The 13,708-nt window shown below is 38.5% G+C and overlaps 1 protein-coding gene across 1 annotated transcript in view; it reads left to right on the plus strand.

Annotated features, from left to right (window-relative positions):
* Positions 1-4,105: 4,105 nt before the first annotated feature.
* The window catches only part of tbpl1 (TBP-like 1), a 14,056-nt gene continuing 4,453 nt past the window's right edge, over positions 4,106-13,708 (plus strand). The window contains exon 1 of the mRNA XM_016671879.1: positions 4,106-4,110. Within this exon, the coding sequence (XP_016527365.1) occupies positions 4,106-4,110 (5 nt within the window). The remainder of the gene's footprint in view (positions 4,111-13,708) is intronic.

A 13,708-nucleotide genomic window follows, 5' to 3' on the forward strand; every position in this document is an offset into this window, starting at 1 on the left:
TTGGTGTTCCAAGCAAACAAAATGATAGTTACAAATGGTTATACACACCCTCCAGATGCGCACAGACACAGGTAAATGATTAGGGACACATCAATCAGATCGTCTGTTTCCAACAAAATAATTATAGACATTGATTAGGCCACATTTTACCTGATTACATTAAGAAGAAAAATACATATTATTTGCCAAAGGGCTATTGTCAGTGAGTACTTTTTGTGCAGCAATGTCATGGTTTAGCAAAAAGCACTATTTACAGTTCTCCGCCGTCCATCACCCGAGCCCCTTCCTGGAAGGTGTGTGATCTCCGGCCGTACGTCCAGATGTCACTCATTCTAGCTACGGAGGAAGCCAAGGCTGTAATTAAAATGATTTCATCAACCATGTTTAAACAAAACAGCACCTTTCTTTGATCGTGACCGGCTGTATACAACACAGATCAATTAATGCCTCCATCAATAAAAATAAATGTTAGATCATAATTATTTACCACTTCTTTCAGAAAGACTGACTGTCTGTTTACACTTCAATTTTTCTGGGACTCTGGCAGGGGAATAAACAGCACCCTCTGGTAATGCTTCAGCAACTGGTCCATCGCATTGTTTTAGGAGAGACTGTAGCATTAGACTGTGAAACCTCTCATTGTCCATAATGTCTTACAGGAAGGTTAGAACATGAACACATGTTGGTATTGATGGTTTGGGATATTTCTTCATGATTTGGCAATAACCACAGGTGAAGGAGCTGAGGATGGTGATGTTCAGGTGGGGAGTTTCCATTCTAGGTCTCTACTCCAGGGCTGTTGGCAATTTAATAAAGCCAACTGAGCAGCACAGGGAATTTTTTTTTATTTATTTCCTTCTCCAGAAGAAATATGCCTGTGACACTACAAGGTATTCAAACCTGCCATGCATATTTGCCTTAACTGTAAGACAGATGAGAACAAAACAAGGAAAATGGTTTTCAAAAAAGCATTCGGACACAATAACCGCTTGTTGTTCAACGATTTTTATTTTTTGTTGTTGTTTTGACTACCAAAATAAAGGAGTTCATTTTGAGCCTCCTGACTATCTTTACTGTGCAATTGTTGCCCCGTTTATATTAAAGGCATATTCCAAAATAAATTAAATGCAGGGTTAGGGATTTGAGGACAAAATATGTTTTTTGTTGTTTTTTTTCAATTAATGGAAAATGCCGACAATCACCTAAGTAGTCACAATTTTTATTCTGACTCGATTAAGCAGACCGTCAGCATGAAAGACAAAGATGGAGATGCTTAACCATCACATGCTTTTCTATACTGGATGAGATTCTTTCCTGTGATCTTTTCTTTCCTTTTTTTGTTCCACTACTCAGAGGGAAATGACAGGTGTGCGTTGTGTTTGTTGATATATGGCGACTTCTCAAATCATGGAAACGTAACAAGAGAAATGTTGTTTATAGAGCCATCCGTATTATAGGATCATCCTTGTTGCTCAGTGCAAATGCTTCCAGTGGAGATTTTTTTGTTATATCCTGGAAAGTGAACTTCATTTTCTTCTCCTGAGCTAATAAAATGATCTCATCCCTTCATATCTCATCTTTTTCAGCACTTCAGTTAGCAGACACATGCCCACGGATACGAAGAGAGACGCTTTATCTTTAGCTTTCTGTGGCAATTCCTGTGATTGGTGATGCTGCTATCACACAGCAGGAAGAGAGATAGGATTAGTCCCCAAAGGGTCCACGCAGTTGGACTGGTGCATGCTCAAACTCCTCTATGAATCGTGTTGTATCTTGCATTCATAAATTTCTGCCTGACTCTCTGTGGAAGGGGGTATCAGGCTGCTCTTGTCTACAGGAACAAACTCCAGGCTTGGCTCAGATAAACCCCCAGAACCTGCTGATATCTCTGGATAAACCATCCAGAGCTGCAGATATGTGGGACGTGTTGATTTCTCCAAAATGCAGGAAAACTCCTGCTACCCTGGGCAAAGACATTACACACATCCTCGTCCTCCCTTCCCTTTGCTTCCATCCAGTCTGCAGCCGTCCCTGCTGGACCACACTTTTAAGGAGTTTAGACATTTTGTATTTTCATAGCTGTCTCCAAGAGACTTTGACATGTTAGTTTTAAACCGACTGAAGGCATGACGGAATAGAAGTTTTAAGAAATCAGCTTTATGTGTTAGACTGTGTTAGTGTTGGTAATAAAATAAAAAAAAAAAAAAAAGATTTCAATAAATTAATTGAAACTGAGCTTTTTTGACAAGAAACCTGTAGTGAAGTACAAAGTTTAGTGGCCATAAATACCTGGATTAATTATTAATTTACAAAAAGTGCATTAACATATGTTAGACATTTAATAATTGATGTCTTTTCAAATTTTCTCATAGTTTCCCAGGTGAATTTATGACTGACATGTTAAATTATTAATAGAAACAAATTAAATACATTTACCCACTTACTATGTGTGGTTCAATGTGACTTTGTATGTTTTTGAAACAAGTGTGTGTTTGTGTGTGTGTGCGTGTGTGTGTGTGCGTGTGTGTGTGTGTGTGTGTTTGTTTGTAAAAGGCTAACCTTTGCAACACCCCCTCTGGTCTCATTTCGGCCTAATCAGATTTCTGTGTGAGTTTGTCCATCAGCTGTCCCTGGAGAGAAAAACGTAAGGCTACCGGAGGCTAACAGGAGATGACTGGAAGGTGAGAGGTGAGTTGTGATAAACATGTTCTTGACACGCACACACACACACACACATCTAAATATCAAATCTCAAGAAATCCCCTCCCCCTTTTAAGTCCTCTGAACCCCAAGTCTCCAGGACAGAAGCAGGCAAGCAGTGCCGCTGGCTCATTAGCGTGTGCACGTATTTGTTTGTGTGTGAGCAATTTACAGACAGGCTGAATTAGAAGATCAGGAGCAGACACAACAGCACCACACCTTAACGCTCTAAACGCAGATATCTGAGCACATTTGTGTTGTGTGAATTTGTCAGCTCATGTTGCTGATAAGTGTTTTTTGAATAATTGCATGACTTAATTTTTACTATTCCACTTTTCTTGGCATAATTTGACAACCAATTCAACTTCATCGTAAATAGTAGCAGTATGAGGAGAATAGTATGTCTGAAGCAACCAAATTAATCAGTGTTTCTTGAGTCAACACAACTATTTAACATGCAGAATATTAAAGGTGATGCCTCTCCTTTCAACTGGTCTAAATGGACAATATACACCAACGGGCATCGCTAATTGAACTATCTTTATTTTTTTATTTTAATCACAGCAATGTTCATTTTGACATTTTTTCCATTATTGCCACATTCTTGTTAATTTATGTATTTACTTACTTATTGCCACTGAACAGAAAACATGTGCTGTGATGTAAAATTTCTTCTTATCCTTCATTGTTCCAAATGTCTCTACTGCAAAAATATGTACTAACTAATGCTCTTAGTTCAGACAGCCTCAAGAAGACCAAAGAACACACCACACAGGTCAATAGTGAAGTTATGGAAAGGTTTAAAATGGGGGTTAGGCTTTAAAAGAATCAGCAAAACTTTAAACATATCACACAGAACTCTTGAATGAAATGTGAACATTAAAGGGAAGGACTACATAGTAATGTATGGCTCCAGAGCGGGATGGAGACCCCTGGTTATTGCCTCAGTCCATAAATTCCCTCTATCGAGTCTGACCAAACTTGAGCAAAGAAGAAGCATCACTATGTGATCTCTAAATTACGCCCATTCGTATCGCTATACCTGTTAAATTGACCCAAGCTGAGTGCGAGTTTGCTTTTGCTCCACTGTCCAAATAATTCTGACATTTAATTCAATTTCAAAGACCAAGTGTGCTTTTGACTGCAAAAGTAAAAGCAAATTAAGCCTCAGCTCAAGACATTTGAACCCTTTGCAGTACTGATGATATCTGTCTTCTATTTTTTTTTTTTTTTTTTTTAGTACAAGGAATAAACACAGAACAGATCCATCAGCTAAGTGGTGGTCCTTATCTATTTCTCTCCCTCTTGATGCTAATTAAAGATAATAAACCTCCCGGATCATTTCTCTGCAGCTTCAAACTCACCGTCACCTCTGCTCCCCTCACACTCGAGCACACATGGCCAGATGGGGTGAGAGCTCATTTAGCACACCCTCTCGTTCAGTCCCCGAGGCGGCAGGTGGGTGTAAACCCAACAACGTCTCGGTACGTCTCGGACTCACCTAGACGAAAGTGAAGTGCGAGTTTAAATAAGCGCCGGATGATAAAAATAGTGTTGCTGGCTTTTACGTATACATAACGCGAGCTCTTAAACACATGACGGCATGTGCATTAAAGCAGACACACACACACACACTCTCTCTCTCTCTCTCTGACACACACAAAGTAATTCCTCTGCATGTCTAAGCTTAAATCCCTCGTTTATCTTCACTCCACGCCTTAAACACAGGTGCTTGGAGAGTGCACAGATGAGAGCTTGAAGCCAGATAAAATGATATCATGTGTTTGAGTTCTCTGTCTCCATAATTTCCCACACAACATTCCCTCTTTCGCTTAATGCAACGTTTTCCGAAGGACTTAAGAGACTCAGGAGCAAGCTACTCCTGAGAGTTTCACGGAGCAAGAAGAAAAAAAGTGAAGATCTGTCCGTTCGGGCTTAAAATGGCCAGAAGAGTGTCTGTGGAAATGGGATAAATGGTTGTGGCTAACTTCTCCCCTTGGTGGCTGCTGTAGTGGAGCCAAGTCAGAGGGCGGAAAAAAGTGACTAAGACTACAAGCTCAGGAAACTATGCGATGCTACACAAACTCAAAATCATTCACACAGATTCTACTGCTCACTCAGAGTGCAAATCTTCTGCTCCGTGGTATTGCCCATGTCTGTATTTATTCCTAACCATAACAGAGCTGGCAGATAATGGCTGATGCGCAGGCCAGTCGTAAAAATAACCTGGCACAGCTCTGTTTGGATTAGCCTCTTAACCCCTCCCCCTTCTCTGTGCTTCCATCATGCTTTATTACACTCTTCTATCTATCTATCTATCTATCTATCTATCTATCTATCTATCTATCTATCTATCTATCTATCTATCTATCTATCTATCTATCTATCTATCTATCTAACTGACCTTTTTCTCAGACTGAAACATGTTACCATATTTATTTTAGAAAAGCCTTATCAAGAAGAAAGCACCAGGGACTGCCTGTCTTCCCTGCTTTCCTTGTTTGCGTAACACATTACATATTTTTCCAAATAAGTTAAATTACCGACCATGGGGAGGAAATCGTAGTCCAAGCCGGGACCAACCGAAACCAAAGAAATCCTTTATGTAATCAGTGTTTAAACATCTTTTTTTTTTGTTCACGGATGGAAACCATGAACATAAAGTTGCAAAAATTTCATAAAAAATAAAAAAATAAATTGGCTGCTGAAAGACCCAGTGAGGACGTAGTTCAGTTGTTCTTTTCTTTGTACTTATTTTTGCAGAATCCTTCAGATTTGCTTTTTTCTTTAAAATGTCCACAGGGCCTTTGGAGGAGAAACTGGCCCACAGCTTCACAGGTCCTCAACCATACAGTGCCCCAAAGGTGCTTTTCCACATTTTTAGACCCGTCTATCTGTTACAATCTCACTTTACGTTTCACTGATAAAGTTTACCAATGACTCACAAATGCCTCCCTTTCCACTAGTAAAATATCCAGGCCTCCTTTACTCCACCATCCCTTACATCTGCCTGAAGCAGTCAGGTGACGGCTCAACTGCAAAGTCTGCACCTCTTCACCCAGAGCCTGAGACAGTGGAGGGCTCTGTGAAACATTTATTTATTTATTTATTTATTTATTTATTTATTTATTTATTTATTTATTTATTTATTTATTTATTTATTTATTTATTTATTTATTTATTTATTTATCACTGAGGGTACCAATTTGTTGTGTTCTAGAATCACAATGGCAGATAAAAAAAATCTTATGTTTTATGTCTTACCAAAAACACTGATGTTTGCTGTTCTATTAACACAAATGTAGAAAATTTTAAGTTGCACAAGTTTATTCATGTAAGACCAGTTCATATCAAATTTCTGAATTGTGGCCTATCTTGACAAGTTTTTCTTGCACATACATTGAAACGTTTTTTGTTTTTATTTTTATTTTATTTTTTTTATTAATGCAGTAAGCTTAGCCACTGGCTTATGAAGAAAAAAAATAAATAAACTGAAGACTCTTGTTACCCAAGATTATCTGTTATTGCGAGTCATGCTCAACAGAAACGGAAACAATTAGTTTGAAATCCAACAGCAAGAGAGTTGATTGTTTGAGTAAACTCTCTGAACCTCCAAAGGAGGACATTGTGGGCCTGTAAAACGCTGATCCTCAAGTCTGATGTGAATGGGAGGCCAATATTTTATATCTTTATGGAGGACTGGGAATACAATATATCTGACAGAGCTTTATTGGCTTACACTTTAAAGACTTCCTGCAAAGAGTCAGGCTCAAAGGGGACAAAGGGAGTGTAAATCATGGTGAAAACATGTTTTTTTTTTTTTCAATCTTTCATTTCATTTTGGGGCGCTCTTTAAACAATGCCTGCCGTGGCTGTCACTACCTGTCTCGGTTGCGCATCGAACACTTATTGTCATGTATCTCTAGGTCTCTCTTTTGTTTTTGTTTTTTTTTTGTATTTTTAGAAAAGATAAAGTTCATCTTAAAAAGTACACGAAAGTTGTTGGTGTGCTCCATTGTCTCTCCGAATGGCTAAGATGGGGTTACTAATGAGCAAATGTTCAAATGATGAAGTCTTTTTTTCCGAGAATCTTTTCTCCCAAACGCCTGTGGCCTTTGGATGACTCCCCAAGGAGACCATTAATTTAGATATCTGCGTGTGCGTGTGTGTGTGTGTGTGTGTGTGTGTGTGTGTATGAGTGTGTGTATGATTGTGTGTGTACATGCTCTGTGTGTCACTCCAATCCAAGTGGAAGATTTCTGTTGCCCTGGTTTAACATACACTGATACAAAGTGTGCGCAAAGTCAGTTAGGAAGTGTTTGTCTGCGAGCACGCAGCAATACGATTCGCTCCGCAAACAACACAGTCTCTCAGCTGTGCTAGCGTAACGACACTCTTATCACGCATCCCTCCATCTCCGGACATCCTTCTACACCTTTACCCCAACTCGCTCCCCAAATGTCACCCCAAAACATCCTTCCACGTCAACACCTCCCACCCCCCATTCCACCTAAATTTAAACCTCGGGGCAGGATAAATCTTCGAAGGGTGCTGCTCACACACATCTGCATGTGTAGGACAACAGAGAAAATGCAGAAAAAAAGAAAAAAAAGTCAATGTACATTGCATCTTGCATGCTAGTGTCCTGCCTAAACATATTTTCTGAATATATGTTTAGCCAGAGCAAGATGAATTTCAGTCGTAATTGTTAGGCTGCATGCAAATATTTGGAGCCAACTGTGTGTATGGTTAATGCCATCTCCAGTTGACACCCTCCCCGCCCCTAGTGCGCCTTGCGCGGCTCTCGGTTGTGATTGTTATGTGCCGTTCAGGCCATGCTCCTCCGTGTTCTTACAGCAGTTTGTTTTGAGAGTGATCTGTTTTCTAGAGCGAGAGGAAGAATCCACTCCACGGGGCTTACAGCACCTCCTTTCCAATCCAAACAGTGTCCGTCTGAAGTGCTGACAAATTGCACAGGCCCCCAGTTCTGGAGCAAAACTGTTGTGTTTTGTCACTGTTGTCAACGTTGCAACGTTCTTTTATTTCCTATTTGTCTCATCCTAAAAGTCTTCGACGCAAGATTGAACAGCTGGTTTGACTTGAATCTGCAACATGTGCTTCAGATGTTTCGATACGCAGTACTCAAAAAATACCAAAGCAATATTGTATACTTTGCTCCAAAATATATTGTAAATAGAATACATGAAATGCCTTTTAATCCAAAACATTCAAACACTCAATCATCCTATTTGGTAAAAGTGCTTCTAACTTTCGATACAATGACCTCACTCGCCACTCCTATGAACAGGCACCCGCAAGCCTGTGGTCCACGTTGAAACATATAATGCAAACTATAAAGCAGGAATTACCTTTTTTTTTGCTACAGTTGCTTTTAGATGAAGCTATATACTCTCCAAATTTCTAGAATATATAATACATACAGTAAAAGTAGTTGGAGAAGGCCTCCAAATTCCACTTAGGGCCTCGTAAAACCTCGGCCTGACTTTGATTTTAGAAGACAGTAGAAATTATTTTTCTACTCTTTGGTAATTGGTGGCATTAGTAAAATAATTTTATCATTAAACCCTACATTAATGCCATTAAACCTTACATTAATGCCATTAAACCTCATCAAACAATGAAGGTGAGCATTATAAATTCCATTTTAAAATAGGATGTATTATTCCATTCTGTGTATAGTTTAATTACAATGTATTTGGGTAATTCAACCAAAAAATGTGTTATACTTCAATAACAACAACTGATGAGAATAAATAGAGTAAATGTAAAATGTTGTTATTCTCTACTTCGGCATATAGTATCCCCAAAAACACGACCCCTGGACTGCAGCACTCATCTACGTGCTGCAGCTCTCCACTTCTCTTCTTAAAACAGCAGGTGCTTTCCCTGCAGACCAGACTGGAATCAGATAAAGCTCCAAGCTTCATCAGCTTTCATGTCATCATTTTTGCAACCAGTCTAAACATGGCTTCGCAGGGAGCTCCATCACATTTTTGCAGTTGTGTTAATGTTGGGCCATAAATCTTGCACGGTGAGTGTTGGAGTGATTTTTTTGTCTGTACGACATCGCTCTCACCTCTGGAGCTGTAGTGAAAACGGTTAGAGGACTGTCTGATCAGTGCATGCTGATGTATTTAGACCAGCGTGTTGTCGTGGCTTCATTGTAAGCTTAACGAATATGTTTTGTAGAGCATTATTAATTATGTTACTTACATCCCTTACCATAATGCAATATGCTCTTGTTTCTAAATAGAATCTTGTAGGGACCTTAGGTTTGCTTCTCATTCACAAGACCTGTGAAACAATGTTCTTTGAAGAATAAGTCCAAAGCAGAGGTGTTTAGTCACAGTGACCAGTGTCATGTTTGGTAAATTCATGGCGGGACAACTAATATGGCACCAAGCCCTCATACTGACTGTCAAACACGGTGTTGGAGGGGTGATGATTTGATCTGATTTGCAACCATGGCAACTTGCCCACTTTGCAGTCTCTAAGTTGTCTTTGATATTCCAAAAGAGGGGCCATCTCTCTGACAGCTAAAGCCTGACCAAAAGTAGGTCATGCATTCAGTGATGTAATTTAGTATAAGATTGTGCCAAATTCTTCCACAGTGACGTAGCAGACTGAAAAAAATAAGGAAGAAATTAGAAAGTTATGTAGTGGTAGCTGTATCGAGTAATAAGTCACAGTGGGTACTTTTCATACATTATATATATATATATTTTTTTACTTTTTGCTTTTGCCTTATTTAGGAAAACTGAGAGCGTGAAACACTTTTGTGCATTTGAAGTTATATTTAAATAATCTCAGAACCTGGTGAAGATCAGATCGTTTTGTTGTACAGATATATAAAACCACAGAAAGATATTCATGACGCCGTATCTGTTAAAAGTTATCTGTGACAACGCAGGAGCAGGTATGCGCCCCTGTTGCCTGGTGGACTGGTCCTAGTAAGAGTTAAGCTCGTATAAACATGCTTGGTCGTTCCCACGTCTCTGTTTATACTGGGAGACCCTGGAGCAGCACTACCAGAGATCTGGATTCTCTGTATACTGCTGCTTCACACAACATTCATCTCTATCTCATAAAGAGACACTCATAGGTACACTGTCTGGTAAAATAATATAATGTAAAATAGCATAATATCATATATTATAAAATCATAGAAAAAAAATATATAATATACATTATATTAAATATATTTCAACTATATTAGACAATATTATTATATAAATCTTCACACACACACACCAGTCCTTGTCCTTCCCAGTTTAAAAAAAAAAAAGAGAACTAACAAACATTTGACTCGACTCCATAATCGAACCAGTAGTGATGTCAGTTTTGCAAAAAGCCAAATAGAAACTTTCAAAAGCTCTAACATCATTTTGTAAGTGCTTTTGAAATGGACCTGTGATGTACGCCCAACATAAACAGAACATGAGGGTCCTAACAAACACACCCACTTTACAGGGAAGAGCAAACGCAAACCTAACAGCGCATCTCTGCAAAGATGATTTGATGACACGGATGACTCAATTTTGTACTCCTTCTTACCTCCACGCAAAAAGGAGTACAAAAGTTGTTAATAAATTTGCACTACAAAAACAACAAGAATTCCTTTCTAGCTGTTCATGAACTGTGAACCATTAAATGCGTACATTTTTCACATTCCCGTAAATTCAACAAAAAGTAGTGTGTTGACTTTCTTTTAAATATTTAATGCTCTCTTCAATGATGCGTTCAGACTTTAATACAAACAGGCACCAAAATTCCCATGGATATAAAGAATATTACTTCCGCGCTTGTTTTGTCTTTTTGACACGCTCAAAGTGATGTACCGACTGTTTACGCGTTCACATATTTGCATCTCTTAAGTTGTAAGTGCTTGCATCTGTGGGTTTACATACTGTATCTGATGACCTAATGAGAATAAGAGCATTGTTCCCCTGGGAAGAAGCTGCACCAGATATATTCTGACAAACAAACTGTAAACACACTCCTGCACCCTGCCTCAGCTATCTCACAGCACGCACATGCACACTTTAATGCGAGTGGTCCAACTTTCCTAACCTGCTCTAAATCTAAACTTTTATAGTAAACATCTAGGGACAAGGGGAACATGGCTCTTGGGCAGAGTGGATGTGAACTAAAAGGATATATTTCACCAAGAAGAGAACCCCACAAGTATTTAATGAGAGGAGGAAAGAGACAATTTGGTAACCAGGGAGGTAAAACAATCACAGCGCGGCTGAATCATAAAGAAGTTATTTTTCTGTTTTGCTTGGGAATGGGCCAGGCGAGAGAAGTGTGTGGATCTGAGAGGAAGAGCAGATTGCTGCATTTAGTATCTTTATAAGCAAGAAATAAGTCGGGCATATCAGCGCACACACATAAACAAATACACGTTCAAACGTGAATTTGGTTTTAAACGGCTTAATCTTATTGAGATGACGACTTTATCAGTTAAATGTCCATGCGGTGCTATGCAACTAAAAACATTTCAAATCAGGGAAAAAAAATTGTTCACAACGCCTCATTCTTCATCCCTAAAGAAGCTCGAGTCACGGTGGAATATTACACTACGCAGGTCCCTGAGGATGACATTCATTGACTAGATTCATTCATGGGCCACAGGAGCATCTGCTTATTCTCTTGCTGATATCACAAACATTCCCAGCTGCCTCCTAACTTTACTCCTTCTCCTGTTGTAGCAAGCTTAAAATTCCCAAAGAAGTGTTTACTGGCCAGATGTGGCCATTTTTCCTGGAGGATTCGCTAACCTTGCATAGTTTAAATATTATTCTTTGATATATTTTCAAAGAATTACACATTGTTGTGTGAAAATGGTGTTAATTTAGGACTTTTATTTATTTATTTTAGTTGCTGCTCTTGGATAATTGCATGGGTTAATTTGTGAATCTTTAAAATAAGGCAATCTTGACTGAGATTATTTTTTTTTAGTTTTATAAGGGTAAAGAGCATGTATTCATATGGCATTTTATCTAGTCCAGATGTCACGAAAAGCGCTTCACACTACATTCACACACATTCCCGTGGTGGTACATTGCAGTCACAGACTGACATGTAAGCAAAAGTGCCATGAACAGGCACCACTGGGCCCTTTGACCACAAGTAGGCAAGGCCCAAGGGCACAGCAACTGAGAGAGACTGAGGATGCGAACCAGCAACCCACTGGTTAAGCCATGTCCTACAAATGTCAATAGTCTTCTGCCTACTTTTACACAAATATCCACAAGGTGGCGCAAGATGCACACAGTCAGAAATCTGCTAATCGATTAATAATGAATTCGAGCTATAGAAATAGCATTAAAAAATAATAATTGCTGAGCATATCAAACCAAATTGATCCCCAGAGCACAACAAGACAGGTTTACAAAATTACCAGTTTTATAAGAAAAATTAAACCTATATTGCGCCTAATTAAGACACATTCATTTCAAGTAGTTTACAAAGCAAATAAATTAAACTTAGATATTTAAAAAAAAGCATTAGTAATATATCTCACACTTTTTGATTTTTTTTTTGTGGAAAAGCGCACTAAAGTTTTCAAACTGTACATTTTTAGGCATCTCACAAAATATTTTATTTATTCTATTTTGTTGATTATATTTATAAAACACGCTCATTTTCCGAAAGTTATAAAGAAAACTGGCGTATAGGTTGTACAAAATTTTTTATTTTAGCTTCTATTTAAAAAAAAAAAAGATTTGATTGTTTTTATTTTGTAAATTCATCTCAGGAAGTGACGTCACCCGGAAACGCAATCGTAATGCTGTATTATTGTGAAAAGTGACACCGGAAACAGGGATGTTTTCCTAGTTTATCTACATTTTTTTTCTTCTTTTTTACGATTGACTCTTTTGGAGCCTGTACATCTGCAGCAGCGTGGCAAGGGAGGTAGATAAAATAACTATCTGATGTATAAATCTATGCCTTGTTCTTCACACGCATATTTATCTTAAAATAGTTAAGCTAGCCTTCTTTGAGCACTTAGCCTGGTAGCTATGTTTCGTTGCTAACAACTTTTCATTCATTGCAGCCTGTGCACTCCTCTTTGTTGTACCTTTGTTAACAACAACATTAGCTGGTTGAGCTCTAGCAGTTAGATTTCACCGACTCTACGTTTTAGCTCGTAAAATTCCAGCGATAGTATTAAGTTTTTGCATGTATTTAGACGAATATTCGCGGTGTTTTGTTCATACCTAGCAACCGAGTTGAACCATGGCTAAACTGTTGATAACACAAAGCAGACTTGGCTATTTAGCCGTAGGTTTAATATAGTTTTCTTGCTTTTGCTTAAAAAGCTAGACAGTACATTGCCAGTCACATCTAGTTATTAACTTTATGTATTTTCGGTGTCTGAGTATTTGGGGCAGTATGAATACGTTTCAGGTGTCAAACTCCAGTCCTGGAGGGCCACTGCCCTGCAACTTTTAGATGTGCCTCTGCTGCATCACACCTTATTACAATAATTAGGTCATTAGCAGGGCTCTGGAGAACTTATTTACACAAGAAGGAGGTAATTAAGCCATTTCATTCCAGTTTTTTGTACCTGTGGCACATCTAAAAACTGCAGGACAGTGGCCCTTGAGGACTGGAGTTTGACACCCTTAAATGTCTAGATAGGGTTATAGCAGTTAAAATGTCACACTTTCCAAGACACAAATTCTCTCTCCTTTTTTTTTTTTTTTTTTTTTTTTTTTTTAATTTATTTTGGGGTCATATTCGACCTTTAGGTGCAAATGTTTGTTTTGGTTTACTTTAGAAACTTGTAAGCTTTCTGTGCTTGTTTTTTAAAAATTATATATATAAAGCTTCATGTCATCAAGACTCAGTAACAAAAAAACATCAATGACTAGATGACCGAATGGATGTGTGTGTGATTAGTGGATGAAAATAAAAGTGTACTCAATGGGTGGATGTGTAGATGAGTGAATGAACAGAGGAATGACTGTGGATGGGGGGA

Source organism: Poecilia formosa, unplaced genomic scaffold (genome assembly GCF_000485575.1).
Source record: "Poecilia formosa unplaced genomic scaffold, Poecilia_formosa-5.1.2 Scaffold53, whole genome shotgun sequence".
Lineage (NCBI taxonomy): Eukaryota > Metazoa > Chordata > Actinopteri > Cyprinodontiformes > Poeciliidae > Poecilia > Poecilia formosa.